This window comes from Dermacentor variabilis, chromosome 2 (genome assembly GCF_050947875.1).
Source record: "Dermacentor variabilis isolate Ectoservices chromosome 2, ASM5094787v1, whole genome shotgun sequence".
Taxonomy (NCBI): domain Eukaryota; kingdom Metazoa; phylum Arthropoda; class Arachnida; order Ixodida; family Ixodidae; genus Dermacentor; species Dermacentor variabilis.
The window spans coordinates 32,749,683-32,774,958 of NC_134569.1; the positions used below are offsets into that span (position 1 = coordinate 32,749,683).

The following is a 25,276-nucleotide window of genomic DNA, read 5'->3' on the forward strand; positions in this document are numbered from 1 at the left end:
CTAAAATTTCAACATGTTTTCATTAGGATAAGCTACTACGTAAACACACATGCACAAATGTCATACGTAACTACGTCTTTCCTAACGGGTGCGCTTCGCTGGATTGCTCGCCGGCTTCGCCAACGGCTTCGACACCGGGAGCTTGACTTGAACACGAAAAAATAAACAAGAAATGGGTAGCAACGGGACTTGAGCCCTCGCTAATACACCAGATTGACTTGAACGAGCTCTAATTTGCCGCACTGGATTCCCGTAGCGGCATCCTGGGACGCAGCTGATGGGAAACCAAGTCTTGTAATGACAGTTATTTCGTTTTTGCCCTCATATATCGCACACTTTCAAGGGCTTGTCGCTTACAAGACTGCAAGGTCCCTCTTGGCATGGCTCGGTGCCTAAGGTGGTGAATAATCGAGGCTACGTCTTCAGAGGAGCTCCAAATACGAAAGCATCGCACAGGTAAAACTAACGTTTATAGACTGCGTCATTAATGTTACAGTGCTCTGTGTTGATCGCGAGCAATCGCGTAAGGTGTTGCCAGGTGCGGCTTTTGGTTTGGGCACTTGTGCAGTCTGCTCTAGCAAATATAACGCTTCGTTTGCGCCTTGTTGTTCGCAGTAATTTTTGTTCCTCGCCGTAAAAAAGCGTTCAGTAAAATTGTGTTATGTTGCATTCGCAAAACGCTCTGATGGAATGTCGACAATAGCCCCTGCTGTTTGCGCTGCAGCTCAGAAACATCTTGTTGGTTTCCTTAATGTGCCTCTTATCACTTTCTTTCACCACAGGCTCATGGCAACCATGGAAAGTGAATCACTTGCCGAGCGCATTTTGCAAGATCTCGGAAATGTCTTCAAGAAGGAACCATTTGTGTATGTGCTGCATGAATCTCAACGTTGGAACATATTCCCACGTTTCATGTTCATACGTATAACCGTGTGAAACCTGTCTTGGTTGTTTTAACAAAATTGGTCGTCGTGCTCTGTGGTTCCACACTAAGTGACCGTAAACCAACAAATGCTTATTATGTCGACAGGAAGGAGTTCGATGTGGTGCCAGTAAGCAACTCGTCGTGCAATCGTAGTCCAGTGGTGTGCGTGGATGGTCATTTGGCTCTTGGAAGTTGGTGCGTTCCTCATGTGTATAGTTATGCATACACAAAGCTGATTGAAGCACGCAACAACATTGCAAGGCACGGTGAGTATTTTTGCACTTACATGATGACACATAGCACAGAAGTCTGCGACAATTTATTGGAGCCCAGAAAAAAAAAGAAAGCTTTTTTTTTATACAAGGTATGCCATGAGATATTGAGAGATGTGCTGTGTACATTTGTGTGACCACCTTTCTCATGCAGCTAGAAGCACTGCCAAGTTTCAGTTACATTCAAGAAATGTCAGCTGCAAATGTACTGTTGTTTTCTACCTAGCTGCTGACTAATGTTTGGTCTTTTGAGTACGATCAATGCAGAAATCTGCAGTTAAAATAATTAGACAGCCATGTTTTCTCACAATAAAAAGTGTTCCACTGTCAGGTCTACTTGTACTCAACAGGGACATTTCAAATTATTGTCAGCACTGAAGATTAGTTAAGTGTAAAATTCGTGTAAAAGCATGAGAGTGTTCAGTCTTTCTTGTTGAATTGCAGGAACCTTTGATAAATGTAGGTACGAAAAGTACCATTCTTTTGAATGGTGCACTTTCCCACAGAACGTTAATCACTGGCACTGTTTCTACAGATTGCATCTACCATGTATCCCAGCTAATGTTGCTAAGCTGTTCAATGAAAAAAAAAAGATTTGAAAAGTACACTGCAAGATACAATTATAAAACCTACAGTGTTCAGTCGTCAGAGGTCTGAAACCGAGCCCCATAAGTCTATATCTGCACCATGTTTATTTTTCATCCTTTTTTTCAATGAACAGCTTGGCTAATGTTAGCTGGGACACCCTATACATTTACCATACAGAGTCCTGCATCAAACTTACTCTACAGTCAATTGATGTGAATATTTAGGCCATCCACTATAAGTGACAGATAATTTCTTTCAACTGCAGTTATAATGAAATATGTAACTGTAGCATCCTTATGGACCACAAGTTTTTTTTTTCATGCATGCTTTATTTATGTTCCCATTGTTCAGCCAATGACAATGGTAACTGCAGACATACTGCTGCATTTGGTTCTTGCCTCATGCCTATTGTGCCCACTGGATGCTGCTTCGCTTACACAACAGATGTCGCACACACTGCATGCAGGTAGTGCAGTCAGTGTATCTTCTACATGCATGGTATAGCTGTGCACCACTGTAGCATCTTGCACTGGCAGTCAACCAGCACAAAATTAGTACGAGGTAATCAAATAGCGGGTGACTTATACAAATAATAATTCAGGAAACTGTACTGGTGGGGGCTAAAAGTGGTATTGTGGGTCTGTGGAAGAGATATACACTTACATTAGCCACATTGTGATGCTTTCTTCTTTAGAACCTTAAATAAAATCGGCTACCTGAAAATACAAGGTCAGTTTGCATCAAGCATCAATTACATATCATATTATATTTGGCAAATCAGTTCCATGGAATCCCTCAAACGTAAATTTTGTCCCAATCCAGCATGAATTTTTCCTCAACTATGAACCCTTCTTTCTGAGAAACCTGTATGAGTTTCCTTTGTTGCTGTGTGCTACGTTCTGGTGGATGACAATTTTTCTTTCATGATATTATATTTGCCAAAGATTAGATGCATTTATAACATATGAGATTTTAGGGCAACATTTTCAAAAATGTCCTAATGTTTGTTTAGATACAAATACTCGAATCAAATAGAATATATTCCTGGCCGTGCGGGAGCAAACGCGGTTCTTAACATTCGTTTCTATATAATCTAAAAATATTGGGGAGATTTTGTGCTGAATTTTGTGACGATTTCGTGCTGTTAGTGAAATTTCGCTGTAAAGCACACTTGGCCACTAAACGTCTCAATCTTGTGGCAGAGCCAGCCTCTCAGTAGCAACGGGCACGGGTTTGCTGACGGCGAAGGTGCACTTTTTGGAGTGCAGCTTTTAGGCAACCGTTCCTGCGGCGAGCGTCGGCGTCCTACCTCGTAACCGAGCGAATGAGCACAGCGAAAGGTTAGAGCGAACGCAGAGCGCAGCAGGGGATGAAAAAAGCGGCGACAGCGAAGAGAACACGAGGAGGAAAGCGGAGGAGGGGGTACAACGAAAGTGTGAGAATAAAAGCGTAGCGCCACAAACGAGGTGCTTTGCGGCGACTATACTACGATATGGCGTAAAAGTAGCGCGCGTCGTTTGTTTGTAACAAAGCGCTGCATGAGCGGAGGTTGTCTGTGGCGGCTGCTGTGAATCGCGCCCACACATTACCCACGCTCTTCCTCTCGCGATCTCCTGATTAGCGACACAGTCACGGCACACTTCGCTCCATTTGCAACGTGCCGCACGAGAGAGATGGTCTGCGCCAGCCAGTATATTGCTAAATGAAAACATGCATGCAGCAAGTTTTGCATTAGGGAACATCGTAATCATTGGTGAATTTTTATATTGCAGCATCACCCCCAAATTCTGAGCTTATTGCTTGACAGCAAGTGCGATGAGTGACAGTTGGCACAGGTTCAAATGCCTCCGAGTTTGTGGGCATTTGATGCGGTATAATAAGGCACAGGCTGGCATATAGAGCTAGTGGGAATTACTAAATTTTCCAAGCTAACATGAGCAATATACACAATGTTTTAGTGTACGAGTGTAGCATTTTAACATTGGTAATGCAATTGCAATGTTCCAACATAAGAAATTAACCCAACTTGTTAATAAATGCATGTGCATATCATTATATGATATTCAATTCAATATTTGAAGCTATGTATTCATATTTGAAAATTTTCATATTTGCACACTCCTACTGGAAAGTAAAGAACAACCAAACTAAATGAAAGCTTTAAATTGGTTTGTGTCAAACCAATTTAAGAACTTCGAGAGATAACAAAAAGTCCAAGGCTGATTTGAGTTAAGCAGAATAGACAGTTTAAGAGTGTATATATTTTCGTAAAATGCCGCACTATTGTTATTCCACATTATTTGTTTCACACTCTCCAGTTTTTATGAGTTGTGACTTGCTATATCCCTGTCTTCTGTTTAGTGTCCAGCTGAAACTTTCCCAATTTCTGTAAAAACAGTTCAGTTCCTGTGAAACTTCAGCGGAAACTAATGGCAGTTGAAGCTGATTTGAACTGATTTATGTTTGTTTGCATAACGTGAGGAGAGAGAGAGAGAACAACTTTAGTAAATATGCCTGCAGAGTCGGTTAGGCTCCCTCCCTCCAAGCTGTCTCGAAATAACGTGAGGATAATTACAGAAAAACAGCATAAAGTTATCTTGTACAAAAACTCAATGGCCACATTCACAAAAAAGTTATCACACAAGAATTGTTTGTAAGAGCAGATGCCAGCCAATTGTGAAGTTAGAAATATAACTAGTGATGGAGGCTGGCCAATGTCAAACAGCTCCAAAAGTCACTGCCTTGCTAGAAAGTGATTAATTTCAATGAGTATGTAGGCCCCTCACTACTGGAATATTATTTCAGGTAAAGCCCGTGAGTGTGTGACTGAAATGCCTGCATCCTCACAAGTCACATTAAAAACTTCAATAACAGTGCAACCGCTTTTAAGATATCAGCAAGCCCTTGTATAATTACAAATAAAGTGGCATGGTTTAACCACAACTGCAAGCAAGGCATAGATGAACAGGAACAGAGAAGGTGGCCAACATGAAATGAAAATTCTTCTGCTTCCCTTTTTTTTTTTTTTTTGGTTGTGTTGGAACAAAAAGAAATTCTAACATTCTGGTTCAGTTCAGCTTTGCACATTATATAATTTTGTTGTTGTTTTCAGTTCAGTTCCAGTTTGGCATCCTGTTTCTGATCTTTGTATGACCGTCTGAGCTAGGCTTCCTTTAATAGGGCATGGGTTTGTCCTTAATCGTTATGATGTCTGTTTCAACATGCATAGCACTTGCAGTAACAGTTTTATTATTTTATGTACAAGGTATAATGTAGGGCTGCATCGCTGTCAAATGTACCTTATGTTCAAAGGTAAGCGAGTATTGATAACCAGACAAAATGAGTGGATTATGTGGTTATCTCTGTCATGTACGTTTGACTTCTAATGAATACAATTTGCATTTTTACAGAAAAAGATATCGTTCTTGGATGGTCAAGAATAATTATTCTCATAAACCCAGATGTACAGTTGGCCTGGAATATCAGGTGGGACACACAGTTTCATTATATGCATTGATCTTGTGCCGGAGCAATGTACTTGGTGATGTTATTAAGTGCTTTCTGTCCTTTAGGAAGGAGCTCTTCTTGTGCAAGCAGACGACATTTCAAGAGGAGCTGAAGTTTTCTCAGCTTGTCCTGACGCGAAAGCCTAAGTGTTCAGAAGTGTTCTCGCACAGGTAAGCCTAGTCACCAGGTTGCTTCAGTTTCTATGTTTTCAACTTAAAACGTGACTGCAGAAGAAACTTTGGGCAGTCATGAAACGCATCGAGAGGTTCACTGCTGTTCATTGCAGATGAAAGCAGCAAGCATTGGCCTGACTACTTGTTTGTTTACACAGATGTAATCAAATGGTTTCAGCATCATTGACATTTAGTTGTACTGTGCTAGTGGACCTCTCACAGTCAGGGTTTTCTGTTGCCTAACAATTTGTTTCTTCTGGGGTATACAGCGATTGATAAATAATTTATTTATTTCATTTGCCCTCAAGCACAAAAGCATTGCAAGGTGTTGTGGCCTACAGATTATGAAACAATGGCGAAAATATGGCAAGTTGTATACAATATAAGTAAGAATGATGGCGAGATGATCCCGACAAAAATTGATCATGAAGTCAAATAGAACAAGAAGAAAGTGAAAACAACCATAAAACAATAAATATGCAAAGAGAGAGAAAAGAAAGCATACTAACAGAAAAAAATGGTCGTAGGGTACATCCATTGCAATGTAAAAATGCGAACAAACATCTCAACAAGCTATAGTCCGTGATAGAAGCATGTTAGTGGGCAGGCAGTTCCTGTATTGTGATGTGTGCTAATTCAAAGAATCCAAAAAGGTGTTTGTACAACAGGTCCCACACCCAACTTAGTTATGGTCACCTTGCCATGAATGGTATGTAGGCACAGTGAAGAGTTCCACCTGTAAAAAATGCTGATAGTAGACCCTATGAAACATGCGTAAATGAAAAGCTTTTAAAATTAGTGATAAATGGGACAATGATAAACTGACTTTCATCGATGTTACACTAGCTGTGTGACAATAGTTAGCTGCAATAAAATGAGTGATATTATTCTGAACCAGTTCAAGGGCATTATTTAAGTTAAGGTGATTAGATGCCAAGTAGTAGGGGCATACTTCGATTTAGAGAGGACAAATATTTCATATAGAAGCAATTCTTGTGTAGCGGGGGATTTACTAAAATTTTGATGCAGGTAGGTGTCCTAACATTCGATTAGCACTATTAATTATTACTTTGTTGATGTGTGCTTTTCGTGTTAGATCAGGAGTGACACTAAGATATTGATAACACGAAACATGTTGAAGAAGCATACTGCTATATAAACCACTGGTAACAATGCAGGTCTCTTATGCTTAAATACCGTATTTACTCTAATGTAACGCAACCACGATTGTAACGCGAGAGTCGACTTTACAGTCAAGCGAAATAAAAAATAAAATAAGACCGTGAATGTAACACGAGATGAAAGGAAAAAGAAATGGGACCTCTATTCAAGAAATCACAATTAGCAAACAAGTTCTCTTGGGCAATCCTTTTCAGAGATAGGTTCCCTTTTGCGAAATTTCGCGTGACTCTTCACTGAAAGTGTCCCCGACAAGTGTTTCTGGCGCTGTGCAAGCTTGCTATCAGTGCCAAGAGTGCTGTCAGCCGTATACTTTGAGGGGATCGGTAGCAGGACGAGCCAAGCCTCGCGAAAGTGAAACTATGTCCGAAAGTGATCATCCAAGAATCACATCATCTCCGAGCTTGTTTGAGATTAAGTACTTCTTAAGAGGCCGCAAAACCATTTCAGTTGGGGACACTACCAGGCCACTACAAGGTCCACAGAGCCCTTCTGGCCGGCTTCAGATTATCGCGGGCCTTCTGTTGGTCTTGTCGAACTGGACGTCGAGCCGCTGAGTCATAGCAAAGTTTCCTGCACTCTCGGCCGTCAAAATTGCTCGCCTCTTGAAGTGGGCATCATACCGAATGTGCTACATTATCTTAATGTCACGAATAAATGGAAGTTGAAGCGCAAGACGGCACAGGGCGCTGCAGCACTGTAACTGTAACACCAATCACAGGCACAGCGAAAATGGCATTGATTCTAACAAAAACCATGTTTTGACTTCGATCGGCTTGTTTACAGATTGGATTGAGACATACAGGTTGCCAACATACCGATAGAAACCGCGAGATTTAGAATATTTGCTTTAAAATTATGTACATCCAAACGTTCATCAACAAAAACCACGCCTGAAGGGATAAACTTTGCTAAATTTCAAAATTTTCTAAATTAGGATTTCTCTGTTTTGGTGGAAAACAATTACTGTATAGATTCCTAGCACAGTCCTGGGGGGTAGCAGCTTGCCAGTAAGCGTTAGGGAACAAAAGCCTGCAAGAACTCTGTCAGTAATTAAAGGGCCCCAAACCACCTCCGATATTTTTTAAGCAATGCTAGCAAACACGTGCATCGAGTTCAGAATGCCATCACGATCAACGATGGTCAATGCGGCAGTGCTGCACGCCGTGGGCACGCCACAATATTACAAAACAATCCCATGCTCCTCTCCGGGCCTTCCCAGTATCCCCAGTGCTCGTCGCTATGTCACCCGGGTGGTGGTGACGTCACTAGGAGCAGGCTCTGTTAATTGGTCGAACAAGAACCTACGACTTCCGGTTAGTCTACTAGCAGGCACATGTGCTCCCTGCTCTTCCTCGTAAGGTTGCTCGCTTGCGTGCACTTGCAAATCGGTAACTGCGGCCTGTAACACAAGTGCCAAATCGCTCGCATTCCAACGCAGTCGTGCTTGGTGGTCTGACTAGTTGCACGAACAGAGTCCGACAGTATATTGGGATGGCTAAAAGGAATCCGGCTGTGGTGCTTGGCTGCAAAAGCACCGACTGCAGAGCCTTTCTAGATGTGCGCGCAACACAGGGTCTATAGCGGCACGCTTCGCAGGAGCATGGGCCGGCATGGCGGCAACGATGGGTAGCCATGAATTGCGGACTCACGGTAACTGGAAGCGGACAGCGTTTTGAAAAGTGTGTTGGCGATGACATAGGCCACATGACAGTTGGAGGAGCACTCGCCTAGGAGCAGAGAGCAGCTGACGAACGGAGCTTAGTGAAGGAAAGAGCGAAATGAGCGAGGGCCGCGTTTTGATCATCAAATACATGTAACTCTAACATTACGGTACCGTTTTGAAAAATTATCACGGCTATGTTGCAGACTCATGCACAGCTGGAACACCACAACTAAATTTCGACCTCTGGGTGCTTCAGCAGCCCTTTAAGGGATCAGAAAAACTAGGGCTGCAGTAGTGATTGGAAAAAAAAGAAGGAAAGAAAGACAGATTTCGCACAGGCCACACCTACTGCCAGTATCCATTGTCATCATACATGCATGCATACATGTTTCGATGTCATGGCCCGACAATGCCAGGCTGTCATTCTGTTTTGTCTATAACAGTATGCAGTGAGCTGCGAGACCAATTGCTACATGTGCACAACTTCACAATGACAGGCTCACTTTCCCAAAAGCTGCTTGAGTAACCATGCATGGTGCGAAGGTGGCTAGCCAAAATAAGCATTTGCAGCTGAGTTGATTGTGGGCACTTAATTATTCATAAGTAAAGAAGACATTTGAGCCAACGCATCCACAGCAGTGAATGCGGGATTCCCAGCGTGCAGGTGTTCAAATCTACACAACAACGCAGCATAGCCTATGGGATTAAAACTAAAAATCTATAACTGTCAACCAGACTCCTTCGAGGTGTTTAAGCTGCGGGAGCCACTATAGAATGCAGAAAAGTGAAAGTGCCATGGATACTGCTACAGTCCTCCCAAAAATAAAGACATTTTCGCATAAATTATTGCACAAAGCATCCTTTGCTTCATCTTGCAGCAGCTTGCTGCTTTTTGGTGCTCATTTTAGTGCTTTGAATTTGTGTTTGCAGCTTCATTTCACGATTGTCGTTATTATTTAAGGAGGTAATTCAACACATTACAAACTGCTGAGTGCAGCAGCCACCCAGATACCTATATGCTTTTTGATGCCAATTTATGCACACCTACGTTCACTTCGATGTTTTTCTCAGCCCATAAAAGAAAGAGAAAAATTGAAGAAAAGAAACCTTTGGGGCATGTTTTATTAGTTATTGTACTCTGGCGTGCTTTCCTAATGCACATACGCAAAGCCAACAGGACCTGACAGATGGCCCCTGCTCTCCCTCGCCACCCGTGCCAAAGAGCGCCCACCATTAGCACGTCTTCTTTCTCGCTTGGAGGCCACTTCATACACCTCTCATATTCTTCCACCTTGGCCAGGATGCGGTCAACAGTATGGTGCAATCCACGCACAAAATAGGTTCACTGTGAACACAGTGATGCACCAATTGCGCCGAACTGTGCTGAGAGGCGAACCCTGCTATGTCTTGCTATATTTCAGCAATATATAAAAAGGCTTTCAAAAATGGAACTATAGTCCTCGAGTGCTGTTTCTCCGCACCATTGAAACTGGCATTACGTGCTTAGACCTGCGGCAGTTTTTGCTTTGCGGTGGACTGAGTCAAGACTTTCCCAATTAAGCATGGATTGTACTACGAGGGATTATACTGGCACAGTGCCAGACCCCACGCTCATCTTCTATAATCAGTCTAAAACAATGACCGAAGTTTCGGACGCTGTATGCTGTCTCACTCGATTTTTCGAACATGACATGCACGATCTCTCAGACATGGCGGCCGTGAACAATTTTTACGTTATTCAATTTGTGGCTATCCTCCATTTTTGTTGGCGAGTTGATTACGCGGCTTTAAGAATGCCATATGGCCGTTACTAAGATTGTGGTCGACTCTGCATCAAACCAGCAACTTTCGCCGCTGGATACTGACGAAATGCCGCTGTTTAGGACTAGCTTCATTGCACGGCTGTGACAAAAATTCACTGCCAGCTGATGTGGCAGTGCGTGGCAGGTCATTGCAACAATGTTGCCTCCAATGTGTTCGGACCAGTAAACCTCTTCGATGACTGGGAGTGTGAGATCACGGGCTAGATGGTTGCCGGAAGCTGATATCGGGTCCACGGGCAATGTGCCGGCAACAACTGCGAAAGCTTTTGCAAAGTTTGTTTTTGCACTTACTGGATGGAATGGTGAAAGCTCCAAACTGAAGTCGCGCATCACAGCCTAATCTGACGGCGTTGAAGAGTCAAAGGTTATAGAACGAGTGAGAGCACTGCCCCTGAGGTGCACCGGCTGTCACAGTGTTTGAAGTAGGGGGTATATCAGTGAAGCACAGCACAGGGCAAAATTACATAAATATTTCATAATGCTGGCATTGTAGAAAGAATTAAAATCATTTTTGGACTGCCTGCGCAGTCATACTAATGTTTTTGTGAGAGATTTGAAAAATCTGTCAATTGACTGTTTTCATCAAGTATGACACACAGTATGTTAATTTTGACATTCAAAAGCTAGACGCAAAGACGAACCCATCTTGTGACGTAGGTCATTATGTAGCATGCCAGCCTAGAAGCCTTGCAGAGTTGATAGCAGCTGCGCTACTGCCCTCTTTAAACTGATATTTCCCCACAAAGCTGCATCAATTGGGCATTTGAGGGGGGGGAGAGGTCTGTCTAGGCTCGGACCTGTATATGAATGCAAAAATAACCTACTGAGTGTGAAATATGATGATGAATATCTCGGAATGGAAGCTTTCTTGAAGAATCAAACATGATGAAGTTGACCTGGAATTGATCACTCAAATGTTTAATGTAAACATTTATACCGAACCATGAAATAATAATAAAAAAATTTTATTAGCCGGTGTGGGGATGCGTGACTCTCACGCCTCCCCTGAGATCTAGTTTTCCCGCATGGCTCGTCTCCTGCAGGGCGGCTTCGCCCCCCGCGTGGCCTGGCGCCCGCGGCGGTCGGGTGGTACAAGCGCGGTGCGAGAGATGGCGCGAGCGTCGCGCCGCTGCGGGGTTACTCGGGCGTCGGGAGACAAGGCGCTCGGGCTGTTGGGTTCGAGACAGGAAGCGGGACGGTCGTGCCGCACGTGCAGCGACCCTCTTGCCCGGTCGGCGCGCGGCGGGGACGTATCCCGCATGCGCGCCGACCCATGCTTCTGCGAGACCGCCTCGCGTGGCCGCCCTCGAACGCGCCACGATTCGCGTGACCATACACGCGAACGACCAGGCCTTGGGATCCAGCATCGGGCGAACATATTCGCTCGCTTCCGGTCGCGGTGAGTCAGACTTCTAGATTTGTCGCGCGCCCATCGGCATGTTTTGTGGATAGCAACTCGGCTAGCAGGCACTGATCTATGAAAGGTGCAATAAATGGCCTTGTGATTGTTTGCACTACTGTGTTGTCGTTCCTTTGTCCCAAGAGTACGGGTGTGAGAGACCCCACATCTGGCGCCCAACGTGGGGCTCTTGGGGCATCGGACGATAGTTTTAACAGTTTGCTTCGTTCGAGACCTTTGTTTGAACCGAAGCGTAGGCCTAGCGTGAATTTTGATCGCTAGCGTCGGCGGCGTGCTTTCTTGAGCGAGGTGATGGTGGCGGTAGTGTGTTTGAACATGTCAACATGCTAAGCCTTTTCGCAAGTGTTTTTTCTTAATGGCATTCGTCGGTACGAGAGCCACGTGGTCTGCATCCTGGGAGAGCGAGGCTGAGCGCCCGCAGAGCAGTGGCAAGCCTGAAGCGAGTGAGTACGGAAGCCTCGTGGGTGATCCGAATTTCTTATGTAAATAGCTTCTCCTATCTCTTTGACTCGGATGAAGTCGCGGCTCTGGGAGCCGGGTGGCCGCGGGCCACGGGTGCCACTACGGGCTGACTGGTATTGCGGCCTGGCACCGGGCGCTCCGACACCGTCTGGGACGGTGGGCGCCGTCAACTCGGATGCTTTGTGCACCGAGCGGAGTAGGACCACCTCACAGAGCTGACTTCTCCTCGCGGCTGCCTGTTTTGCGCTCATTTTGGGTGTTGTTTTTGGATGCCGGTTGTTGTCAGGGTAGCGACGCTTTAGGCCTAAGGCTTTACGAAGCTGCCTGTCGCACGTGGAGGGACACAACCTGGTGGACCGTGGCGTTGAGGTGTTGCAATTCGCTTCCCTCATTCTATTTAGCCTCGCACGAACTGAAATTACTCGTTCGACTCAAGAAAGCGAGCTTCGTTCACGTGAACTTAGCATCTGAGTAGCTGCCCGATCTTTTGCTAGCCGAGTTGAACATCGTACCACGTGGGCGATGCGCATGCATAATTCCTCTCCCTTGCACTACTTTAGTGTTTGCCGAGTGTGTTGAGCTTACGCAGCGTGATTGGAGTCACCCCTGGTTTGCCGTCACCTGGACATCGTCTGCTGCTGCCCCGGACTACGATCGAGCCACCCCGGGCGATGGTGATGCTGTGGCCAGTTCGGCGCGGCGGCTTCGGCGGCCTCCTGCATCCAGCTCACAACCCTCGGTGGCGGACAAAAGAGCCGGCGGTCACCGACAGCTACGGCGGCTCTTCCCAGCAGGGCGCGTCGGCGCGAGCGACGCTTGTTCGTACCGACTACTGCGTCGTCGTCTCCGGAGTCCTGGCCTGGCATCGTGCCGTCGAGTCTGCAAAGCTGCCGCTGTGACCGGCGGACGCCAGCGGTGCACCCAAGGACAATGTCGGCTCGCATGTTATGGACAGCGTGCGGACATTTCTTCGGCGCGACCACTGTTCAATGTTCTACCTTGTTTGCGAAGCACAGTTTGATGTTAGACCGTGTCACATGTCTCGCCGGAATATGTAGTGATTTAAGGTTGGGGGGATGTGGGGATGCGTGACTCTCACGCCTCCCCTGAGATCTAGTTTTCCCGCATGGCTCGTCTCCTGCAGGGCGGCTTCGCCCGCCGCGTGGCCTGGCGCCCGCGGCGGTCGGGTGGTACAAGCGCGGTGCGAGAGATGGCGCGAGCGTCGCGCCGCTGCGGGGTTACTCGGGCGTCGGGAGACAAGGCGCTCGGGCTGTTGGGTTCGAGACAGGAAGCGGGACGGTCGTGCCGCACGTGCAGCGACCCTCTTGCCCGGTCGGCGCGCGGCGGGGACGTATCCCGCATGCGCGCCGACCCATGCTTCTGCGAGACCGCCTCGCGTGGCCGCCCTCGAACGCGCCACGATTCGCGTGACCATACACGCGAACGACCAGGCCTTGGGATCCAGCATCGGGCGAACATATTCGCTCGCTTCCGGTCGCGGTGAGTCAGACTTCTAGATTTGTCGCGCGCCCATCGGCATGTTTTGTGGATAGCAACTCGGCTAGCAGGCACTGATCTATGAAAGGTGCAATAAATGGCCTTGTGATTGTTTGCACTACTGTGTTGTCGTTCCTTTGTCCCAAGAGTACGGGTGTGAGAGACCCCACACCGGCTATATTTAATTGCAAAAGTTGCGCGTGCCAAAGCAGACAAACCACCTATGCACACACCTATTTGCGTTGATAACAATGGTTTTATCAAAATTACCGATGTTTAGAGGGCTTTTATAATCTGTAGGTAATGGCATTGCAACAACAAACAAAAAAGAAAGTCAATTTTATTTTGGAAGCTAAAGAAGGAGAGTGCACCTACACATTAAGCTCTGCTGTATTATCAGCATCCCTCTTTACAGAATGCTCTGTCTTAAATGATACATTTATAGCACTGAGATCACGGTGAATGTTATCAGAACGCCTCCAAAGTCTGCATGGAACACTTCCAACTGCTTCTGTGCTTTTCTAAGCCACTGAAGTGGCTTTTTAGGTGCATCTTAGGTGCCCCCGCTTCGTCGCAGTTCATAGCAAGAACATTGATGAAGGGTGGGGCGAAGGAAGGGGGGGGGGTCATTGTTTGTGTTTGGATTGAGTTTATGAACCAGTGACCCCTTACTATCTTCACATGGCTTGCCCACTGTAAGAGCTCCATATAATATAGTTTGCAATCACTTTGATAAACCTGCTCCGAAAGTCCACTATACTGCCCCAAAATGAATTTTTGGCTGCTCCAAAAGATGCAGCGAAATGGCATGTACCAGTATAACTGGAACAGCAATCTTGTTGTGTGGTACTCCCTTTTTTTGCTCTTGACACTTGGAACTCCAGCTCGTTGCTTGCTTTCAAGCTTTTGCATGATGTCTCCTCTTCAGTAGGGAAGCTTGCATCTTGAATTTCACACATAGTCTGTTGTGGAATGAGTACGGCTGACCTAACTCTTCGGCCCTTTGGACATGACTATTCCAGGCGATGGCTTATGCAACATAACCTACGAAGTTACACCACTGACCGCGCCAACAACATTCTACAAGAGGAGCTCAAGGTGTGCCTGCTGGCTGCCGAAAAGTACAGGTGCAACTACTATGCCTGGACATACAGGATATGGCTTATGGATACCTTTGTCCATGGCAACCCTCTTGTGAGTTGATGATTTTCCTATTAGTGAGAGCTAACAAATTCAAGCATAAGACAGCAATTAATGAGTCTTGGGATAAAGACACAGTTGTGTCTTTGGAATGACTGTGCTCAGCTTTACTGGTCATTACCCATTAACGTTAACAATACAGTGGTTCCTGTTCCAGTAAAGCTTTGTGTGAACTGTAAAATTTATGTGGTAGCTCTGAAATACAGTACCATAAAGAAAATACAGTGAAAACAGTTATAATCAGTGCGTCGCAGTGACTTAATGGTTGTGGTGTTATGCTGCTGTATATTAATTAAATTTAGGTCCCATTTTTGATTGTCACCCATAGTGACAGAATTTTCATTATATGAGAGCGAGCATTATACGAGTAAATACAGTATCGTGTTTGTTATCTTGCATTTTTTTTTGTAAGTCTATGTGATGCATGAACACATTTTCCTGTGTTATACTTTTGCAGTATTGTGCACTGTTCAATGTTTTGTAGTTCTCACATACCATTAGATACCTAGTGCAGTGCCTGCTCATGCCATGTCTCTGTCTTTGCATCATGATTCTCTTCTATTATCAATGAAGGCTTTGGTTAAATGACATTAAAACTAAACTCAGCCAGCCATTACTGTGTTAGCTAAGAATGAACAGACAGTTGTCAATTGTGAGGAAAAATTCAAAATCCTGCAACTTTGCAGTGCTTTACATCCCTTGTGATGTTTCTAACGACAATATACTATAGTCAAACCTCAATAAATCGAACATGGATATATCGAATTATTGTGTATATTGAATGCGTTCTATATCACCTGGAAAATCATGTATATTTAATTTTTTTATTTCCAATGGGGTCGGACGTAAAATGCATATATCCAACTCCGCCACCCTAGACCACATGCGCTCTGTTGACAGGTGGTGAGCTTTCCCGCAACACCCTCGAAGATAGCGGTGGCGAGATGGGTGTTCCTGACTGCTGCGCATATAGCTGCACATATTGATTGTGCCGAGGGTGCCATTTGAACGTAGCAGTGTACACACGAGGCAGCCTGGCTAGTTGGACAATGTCAACGACACATTGCACTTGCTGCACTTACTCTTCCTCGGTGCCATGCTCTGCGCCTGCCGCGCCTCACAAGGAATAGCGGTTTGCATCTGCAAAGATGTGCGACAGCACACATTCACCGGGCTCACTTATAAAGGCCTTGGCAAATTCCACTTCATACTTTGTCATTGACAGTGTTTCAAAATGCTTCGATTGACGGACGGGGAGACTGCAGCAGAAGCGGCCAAACGAAGATGGTGCCGAGGTTGATCCCACAAGTGCTGATGTTCCCCACTCCCGACTCAACTGAGGCTGTAGCTGCTTTCGCCCTTCTACGTCGCTACCGGCTTATCGCTTGTGCATCTCTTAGACTATGTTGAGGACTCCGTGTTTAAGCACGCGGCTGCCAATAAGAAACTGCTGCAGTAGTTTCAGGCAAATAAATACCGTAAGAACCTGCGTATAATATGAGTTTTTTTTTTCCTATTATTAGCTTCCCAAATTTTTGCCTTGTACTATATGCAAATCCAAACGAAAATTGAAGTCAGAAATTTGGGCTACAAGTTTTCGTTCTGTTATTGCCAGGTGGCTGTGGCTTGACTTTGTTATTGCTGCGTGGCTACGACTTGCCTTCCTTATTGCTGCGTGGCTATGGCTTGGTTTGTTATTGCTGCGTGACTACAGCATCATTTCTTTATTATTGAGTACGCACCTTGGCAGCACACGTACAAAACATGCTTCGCGAAGTTCATCTTTCTTATTCCGCATTGAAGGACCAAGATGTCCGGACCACAAAAACAGTACTTGGCTGCTTTCAAGAGAAAGGTTATTTTAGCTGCACAAGACATCGGCAACAGTGCGGCTGGGAGGCAGTTTGGCGTCAACGAGGGAAGCATTCGCGGGTGGCGTCAACAGAAGGAAGCCCTTTGCGCGTGCAGCGGAATGCAAAGAAGCTTTCACGGCTTGAAGAGTGGGACATTCCCAGAAATCAAACTCACCCTGACGGAGTTCTTATGCCAACAGCAAGCCAGGCATCTAGTTGTGAGCGTGGAGCTTATGCAGGCAAAAGCTAAGGAGCTTGCGAGAGAAAAAGGGCTACCGAGCTCCGCCTTCAAGGCGAGCAAGCACTGGATTTATCGCTACATGTGCCATGCTTGATTTTCCTTATGCTGCCGAACTTCGATTTCGCAAAAGCTGCCTGAATTGTTCAAAGAGCTACTTGTGGCTTTCCAGCGCCACATTATTTCGATGCAGAAGTCCAAGAACTTCCAGCTAGGGCAAATTGGCAATGCTGACCAAACGTCGGTTTATCTGGACATGCCATCGCCCCTCACCATGCGCGAGAAGGGCTCTAAACAAGTTTATGTCCGGTCCACTGGCAACGAGACAACACGAGTTACTGTCAAGTTGTGCATGGCAGACAGACGCAAGCTCCCGCGCTATGTCGTCTTCAAGGGCAAGACAGTGCCTAAAGGCGAGGAGCTGCCAAAAAATGTGGTCGTGAGATGCCATGAGAAAGGCTGGTTGAATGAGAATCTTGTGCTCGACTTGATAAAGTCCGTCTAGTGTAGGCGGCCCGGCGCACTGTTGTCGTTCCTGTCCATCCTCATGCTGGACGCATTTCGTTGCCATTTGGCCGACTCGGTGAAGAGGCTGTTGCGAGAATCCGGCACTGAACTCGTCGTTATCCCGGATGACGTATCAGCTGCAGCCTTTAGATGTTTGTGTGAACAAGCCGTTCAAGGACGCGGTCAGGCGGTGTTATGCAGATTGGATGCGTTCAGGTGGACCTGCAGTGACGCCGACCGGGTCACCCGGCTGAAGCGGGCTTTGCCAGCTGCGCTATACAAGTGGATTGTGGACACATGGGTCAGCATACCAGAAGATTTTGTGCGTTGCACATTCACGAAGTGCGGCATCTCGAACGCGCTCGATGGCACCTCTGGGAAGATATATGAGTACCTCTGGGAAGATATGTACGACAGTGAACTGTCTGGAGAGAGCGCAGCTGAGGAAGACGGCGATTAAAGTGTGGAGTGCAATTTAAATAAATGTTTTCCTTAAGTTTTCCTAACTCGTATTATATGTGGATAAAACTTTTTTTTCCATTTCACGTCCCAAAAATTTCACCTCGTACTATATGCGGGTTTGTATTATACGCGGGTTTTTATGGTACTTTGTATGAAGCTTTAAGCGAGTATTTACTGCGCCACGATTGGGGCGCAATCGGGGATCGTTGTTTGGAGCGTGGGTTCAGTTGCGCCACGCGCGACTGGCCTAGACCGTGCCGACTTTGCGCGGCTGATGAAATAGGCGCAGCCTACATGCGGTGCAATCGACCGTGCGCTCCAACAACGATCCCCGATCGCGCCCTTGGTTCATTGATTGATATGCATAAGTTTTTTACACATTCTTTACGCGATTTTATAGTATATCGAATTCTGGCCATATCGAACTATTTCGCAAGCATCGTGCTGTTCGATATATTGAGATTCGACTGTATATTCATAAATAGTGTGTGAGTATCCAAAGCTTTCGAATAAAGAATTAAATATAGTCCCACTTGGTTTGGTCCTTGAATCGAATAAGTGCTGTTTGTGAATTCGAATTCCTTTCACATAGTTTTAGAATACTTCAGTTTGTCAACTATACGTGATCAAACATAAGACTGAAGCAAAAGTGCGACAACTTTCGTCCTCATATTTGTTCAATTTTATGGATGATTACATTCTTTATCATTGCATCAAGGGGGACGATGATCATACAATCCTAAAAAAAACCTAGAACTTATTTCTCTTTGGGGTAAAATTTGGCTAATTAAGCTTAACGTTCCTAAATGTTCAATTGTCTCTTTTAGCCATAACCATACTAAATCTGCATTTTTAAATCAAATAACATCACTATTTTGCATCATGCTCAATATAAATATCTTCGTGTTAACCTAAATTTGACTCTTTCGTAGTCAACGCGCATTGCATACATATACGCCAATTCTTCGATATCATTAGGGCACATACGCTGCAAGTTACATAATTCTACTAAAGATGTTTGTAAACTAGCTTATGTAATATTTGTTAAACTTCAGCTTGAATATGCTGCACCTGTCTGGTCTCCCCATCAGAAATATTTTATAAAAAAGCTTGAATCTATTCATAATAAGGCTGCTTGTTTTATTTCACGTTCTTATGACTACAACAAAAACATAACTAAATTAAACTCAACCTCTCACTACAGACTTTGCACAATCATCGTGATATAGCCCTGCTATCATTATTTCATAAATGTGCCAATAATACAGTGCCATCAGTTCTGTCTCTTGAAACTCCTCATTACAGGTCACAAGGTTTTACGATCGGTTCAATTTTATGCACATCTACGAAAAGACTAATTCATTCAACTACTCCGCTCTTCCAAGAGCCAGTTGCCTTTGGAATGACTTTCCTAACACAATAGCTTATGAGGGGGACCAAGAAAATTTCTGGCTTCTTCTAACAACATATTTTTCAAACTCTTCATAGCATATTATCTTTGTCATTGCCTTTCCCGTTATTAATGTGCACCTATGTGTTAAATACTGTTTTGTTTAGCCTAATTATGTCCCACTTGCACTGCAATTCTATTGATTATTCTTTACTGTGTGAAATTTTATTGTTGAATGAGCTGTCACGTTCAAAAGCATTCGGTTTGCTCCTTGTACATATTGTAATGCTATATTACTGTATATTATCGCATCTCTTGCCCTGTACTTTTTGTACATGTATTCACATATGTATTCTAATTCTATGTTATAATCATTGATTGTACTCTCCCCCTTTAAACATTGCCTCTAGGGGCATGTAAGGTATCTTTAAATAAATAAATAAATAAATAAATAAATAAACAAATAAATTTTGCACATAAGCGAAATCAAAGCTGCAGGCTGATCCACAGCAGCTTTTCTCGTATCAATTTGTATGGGGTTTCGGCAAATTCCACTCACTGAGGACGCAAAGAAGTATACCACATTTGTTGCACCTTACTTATTTGAGCATAATTGCCTGCTGTTTGGCAGGAAGAACTCTCTGGCTTGGTTTCAAAAGATTATAAGGGGAAATATAGTAAGCTGCAAGCAAACTGCACTGGTACATTTAGTTCCTGCCATTTTCATGCTTGTTGAAATGCTCCTGAAAGAATGTAATACATAGACACTAGTGCCGCGTCCTTCTCTGCATGAGCTTTGTTCTAGGACATACAATTGATATAAGCATTTCTCAACAATCCACACAGATGCTGGAATCTGAGATTCAACTGACTCGCGAGTGGGTCCGTGGTCACGTGTCCGACTGCAGCGGCTTCCATTACCGGCAGTACCTGTTGCGCCGTGTGGGGAGCATTCCACTGCTGTCTAAGGAGCTGGCCCTGTGTGAGGAGCTCTGCGTCTCGTTCCCTGGCCACGAAGCTATCTGGATGCATCGACGCTTCTGCCTCTGGCATCTTCATCCGACTGCTACCAACGGGGAGACACAGGCCAAAAAGGCTCGCGGTGCCAGTAACTGGGCTGAAGCCGAGGAGGCCTTTCTGCATCGAGTGTCGGGTTGTGGCGAGTGGCAGGACGAGCTGGTGGTACGTCATGTCCGCTGGTTACGCAGCGTCTTGGGCTGGACAGGGACGGCACCGTGACAGCAGCAAAGCAACAGCTCTTGTGGCATGTGCTGGGAAAGAAACGGCTGTGATTTCTTGTCTCAGGAGAAAAATATCTGGGCTCCTGGAGTAGTCAGAACAGAAACATAAACATAAAGCATACGAAGGGCGGCCAGAACTTCGTGCGGTTGTGATTTTGCCTTCCACGGTGAGTGATGGGCTTCAGTGAGCGACAGGACACCATGGCAGTTGAGCAGCAGCCCTCCTGGTGTACATGTGCTGGAAGAGACGAATGGCTGTGATTTATTATCTCAGGAGCAAAGAAAAAAAAAGCGGGCTTCTGCACTGGCAAGGAGTGTGACTGAGAGCATTTGGTCAACGTGCTTGAAGGAGCCAGAAGCATGTGCACTCGTGCCAAAGAAGTGCATGTTATGACTTACATGCATAAACAGTTTTATCGGATGCACTTTAGTCACAGTACTGCTTGACTACTGGACTTGTGAAGTTGTCAGTGGTGCTGCTTGTGTGTTGGCTTCCATCGACTAAGATGGTGCCAGTCATTGTAAAGAACAAAAATGCTTGCATGGCTGCATCAATGTTATTTGCTAAGTGTTGCTAACGTTCAGGTGTTAATATGGGCACAGCTATTGCACATGCTCTTACACGTGGAATTTTACCGAGGTGAGTAAGTAGAGTAATACATGCAGACCATTCCTTGTGTTAAGTCTAGTTGAGAAGCTTTGCAAGATGTAAAAGCTTGCATGTGATTTTGTTGGGCTTTCCCAAAACAGTAGTTACTCAGTCAAGTGTTCTTTCTTAAAAAATGAGACATCAAAACTATGGAAGTTGATGTTACTGTTTACAAAGAAGCTGATTGAGAAATATGTGGAACTGTGCATGCCCGCATGCTAAGGGCACTTTTTGGTATTTTAGCTGATGCAGAGGAAGGTCCCTTTCAGCTTGGGGTTGCCCAAATATAGTCTGAACGAGAAGCAGCTACTGGTTTTATGGAATACACTGAGTTTTTGCATATATAATTTATACCTAACGATTGCGTAAATGACATGGGTGAGATTAAAAACCAACCACCTTCAATAGTTCCTAGCACCCATTGACTCCTTAGGACTGAAAGGGGTAAGTGCATCAAGTTCAGTCCAAAGCAGAAGCCAACAAGTTTAGCAGCAGGCAAACGCCATGTTGCTTTTTATCTCTTAGTTCAAAAGCCTAGACACTTCACCACCTAAATCCCGGCCACGGCGGCCGCATTTCGATGGGGCGAAATGCGAAAACACCCGTGTACTTAGATTTAGGTGCACGTTAAAGAACCCCAGGTGGTCGAAATTTCCGGAGTACCCCACTACGGCGTGCCTCATAATCAGAAAGTGGTTTTGGCACTTAAAACCCCATAATTTAATTTAATTTTTTTTAACTTCACCACCTAAGGTAATGACTGTATATGACATTTCCATAGTCTTCAAAATATTATAGCATGTGTGACCCTATAGCCCCTTTCAAAAAAAAAAAAAGAAAGACACCTACATGGGGACACCTTTTAGTATCTCAGCAGACACAGAGAGAGCCACCAGAGAACAGCAAGCTAACTCTCTTTAAGTGCAAAGTTGAGCAAAGCTGTTCATTGCAGTTCCAAGCGTCTTTGCGTACCCAAAGCTCCGTGCCCTGCTTGCATTCTTTTGTGCTCTGATTAAGTTCTTTTGTAAACCTTTCTGCTTTCTTTTGTATGCCCAGTGGTTTGTGTCCCCCACCTTTGGGTGTGCGAAGCCTAAAACTTCCTATGGCCCCTTTTGCCATTGATGCAGAAACGCTTTTGTGGGTGCAGTCCTTATTGAATAATTCAGAGCACATTACTGGATGGTGAAATTGCTTTTAGAGCCTTAGTTTTGTTGAAAAGTGGTGTCATCGACAAATGAGGACTAATTATTTGCTTGCTTCGGGGCCTACACCACTTTTTATGACTGGAGTGGTGTGAAATTGCACTTTTCAAGTGATGACTCATAAGAGGTGTTCTGCTTTTCAACTTGTGCTTTCCCATTCGCATTTCATTTCACCACTACAGCACTGTGTTATCCTATCATTAAGAGCATAGCAAATACTCATTTTAGAGAATATCCTTACCTGCGGTGTAGCATCTTGCACTTATTCAGTTATTTGGAGTATGTTCTTTTAGGTCTGTCACAAAGCTCCTTGTTATTTCTGTTGATCTGCTTTTGGAATTACGAACTAGGATGCCATTGCTGTTCTCTGTAATCTAGGATGTAATCCTTCATGTTTCATTGATTGCAAATACTTTGGATTTTTACTATACCTTTAATTCAGGCTCTGCAATATCATGAATGCACTTTATGGGAATTTTAGTCAGAAAAGGGCTCTGCAATACATTTTAACTTCATTATGCAATGTCTTTGGTATGAAAGGGCGGTCGTCTTGCAGACTTCCTCTGGAAATAATTTTTTCCCCTGTGTTTTGTATCAGCAAAGGAATGAGTTGCATAATGTCTCTGCTCACCATGGCTTCAGGGCTTTTCTTCTCCTTCTAAGCCTTCCAGAATGTTAGATGCTGCAAATCTCTGCTAGTGAGAGCAATGCTTTGCCCAGTGACACGTCATTCATCATGGTGTGCTCTTAGTTCCTTTTCTATCTTGCATGCCTCATTCACTTACAATTAGCTATAGGTGCGCACTTTGTTCTTTCATTTGCTGCTTTGACCCTTTTTCAAGTGTTTGAAGTATCTGTCCCAACTGTTTCTTCTGTTGTCTGGAGGGATCTAACTAATAACTATTTTGTACCAGTTTATCTCACCGTTTGACCTGAATTATGGCAGGGAATTTCAAACAGCCATGAGAGAGAACAAGCTACCTTTTCGGCATCATTGTGTGTTTTCTGCAGCATGTGGATGCTAAGTAGTTGAGCTGGCTGTCGATGACATTATATGGTGAGTGGGCTGGTCTAAATAGTTTGCCTTGTTCAATAAGTGTTGCAGGACACTTTAAAAATGCCCATGTTAATTCTTTTCTGCAGTTATGTAAGCTTGCATATCCTTTTATCTGTTGATGTAAGCATAGCCCTCAGAGTGTCTGCTTTGTCCTAGCTTGCCTTAAATGTGGCTGACATGTCGGTGAGGGACAGAAGTAAACTTGCATATCCTTTTATCAGTTGACATAAGCATAGCTCTCGCAGTGTCTGCTTCGGCCTAGTTGGCACTAAATGTGGCTGACGTGGGAGTGAGGTGATGATGTGTAAAATGTTCCTCAAGGAAGCATTAAAGCTATGATGAAAGGCTGAAAAGCTGCAGACGAGTCACTGGACCTGTAGCATGGATTTATTATTTTTTACCAAGCTGGAAGGTCTGTACTTGCCAATGTAATTTGTACAGCTTCACCGTCCATTTGTCTTTACCAAGGTCTCCGGTTGCCCTTTGGTGCTTTCCTTTGTGTAATTGCGGCAGCAATTGTTCACTACCTTAGTATTTCTGAAACAGCACTTATATACTGCTCATAGTTGTCTAGAACTTGTGGTTATTTAGTGTTCTGGATGCCCTGCAAATGTAGTGAGAAATTGTGTTAACTTTTTTCGCATCTTCTTACAACAGATGGCTCATAGTACCTCTGTCAGCCACAGGTGTTGTTTGGTGTAGTTGCCCTAGTGTATTTTAGTGATCAATGGTTTGTGGCATTTTCGTTGCTCTGAGGTTTAGTTTGTCAGAGTCGTGCACAAATCTCACAGCTTTTTTTTTTGTGACGAGACCTTCTCACCTGTAAGGGTCGCCTTTATTTTTTTAGTCATTTTACTTGCATAAACGAAGGGGGTTTTAGCCTCCACACGAATGTTTCTTTAGAGATTGGTCAAAGACAATGTTCCTTCAAGTGGCATCCTAGCAGAGATGCTGTGGCAAAAGGGTGTGCACTGCCTATTCAGAAGTGTATCGTTTCCTTTTTGTGTACCCATTTGGTGATTGATTGTGTGATTTTTCTATTTCAAGTTAAGCAGTGTGCGAGAGACCTGGTGCATGCTTATTGCTTCTTACCTGAACCTTCTTTCTTTCTTTTTTTGCATTAATAGTTTCGCCAGAGATATATTTCTTGATAGTATGTATATCGACTCACTAATGCCAACATTTAGTGCAGCTCCTGGACTGCAGTGAGAGTAATAGTAGTGTGTAGTACAGACTCGTACTAGTTTGCAGTAACAAAATCAACTTTTTAATTGCCAATGAAACTGTGAGCCATAGGCGCAAGGGGAGTGTGAAAAAGCTGTAGATATTACATTTGTATATGAGGGAAAAAAGATGTCAATTGGAACATTCTGATTACCTGCATTGAATACATTTTGCTCTTGCTTCTAGCAACTGTGGCCTGTGTACACCATGTTTGAATGCATGCATTGTTATCTATCTGATACAAAAATTTCATTCAAGCAATACACGGTAGATTGATAGGTAAACTTGCAGACAGAAAGCTCTATTTACCATGTGTGCACAGTACAAACTGGTTGTACTTATCTGTTGTTGACCTAGTTGTATATTTTTACTTGACACCATGACAGAAGAGCCTATCAGTTTTGTTAAAATAAAGAAGAGAGTGTTTTTAACAGTGTTTTACTTGTACCTGTGTTGCGTCCTTCATGCATGCTTATATTTTGTTAGGATGTGAGTGTTCAGTGGTAGAGCAAGTGGCCAATTGCCACTTGCTCTACCACTGAACTTTTAGGCCAAGAAGCACACCAACCTCATTTCACAAGCACAAAGATGCCTGCAGGCAGGTTTAAGGTGGGCAAGAGAGATTGTTATAGTTGTTATGATACACAGGCAAGTATGGTAAACCCACACAATCAGCAATAACAAGGATCATGAGGCTCATATCAGTAAGGATTTGCAGCTAATAAACTGACATGGTAATGT

The 25,276-nt window shown here is 44.4% G+C and overlaps 1 protein-coding gene across 1 annotated transcript; it reads left to right on the plus strand.

Moving 5' to 3' along the window:
- The first annotated feature begins 143 nt into the window (after window positions 1-143).
- On the plus strand, window positions 144-24,971 carry temp (protein prenyltransferase alpha subunit repeat-containing protein tempura). The gene is made up of 7 exons (XM_075680130.1): window positions 144-456; window positions 783-866; window positions 1,031-1,191; window positions 5,196-5,271; window positions 5,358-5,462; window positions 14,535-14,706; window positions 20,009-24,971. The coding sequence occupies exons 2-7, from the start codon at window positions 787-789 to the stop codon at window positions 20,399-20,401; spliced, it is 987 nt and encodes a 328-aa protein (XP_075536245.1). The 5' UTR covers window positions 144-456; window positions 783-786; the 3' UTR covers window positions 20,402-24,971.
- Window positions 24,972-25,276: the final 305 nt, after the last annotated feature.

Coding starts and splice junctions, on each gene's coding strand:
- temp (XM_075680130.1), top strand. CDS start 787: ATGGCAACCATGGAAAGTGAATCACTTGCCGAGCGCATTTTGCAAGAT. Junction 1,192..5,195: donor CAACAACATTGCAAGGCACG/GTGAGTATTTTT, acceptor GCATTTTTACAG/AAAAAGATATCGTTCTTGGA. Junction 14,707..20,008: donor TTGTCCATGGCAACCCTCTT/GTGAGTTGATGA, acceptor CAATCCACACAG/ATGCTGGAATCTGAGATTCA.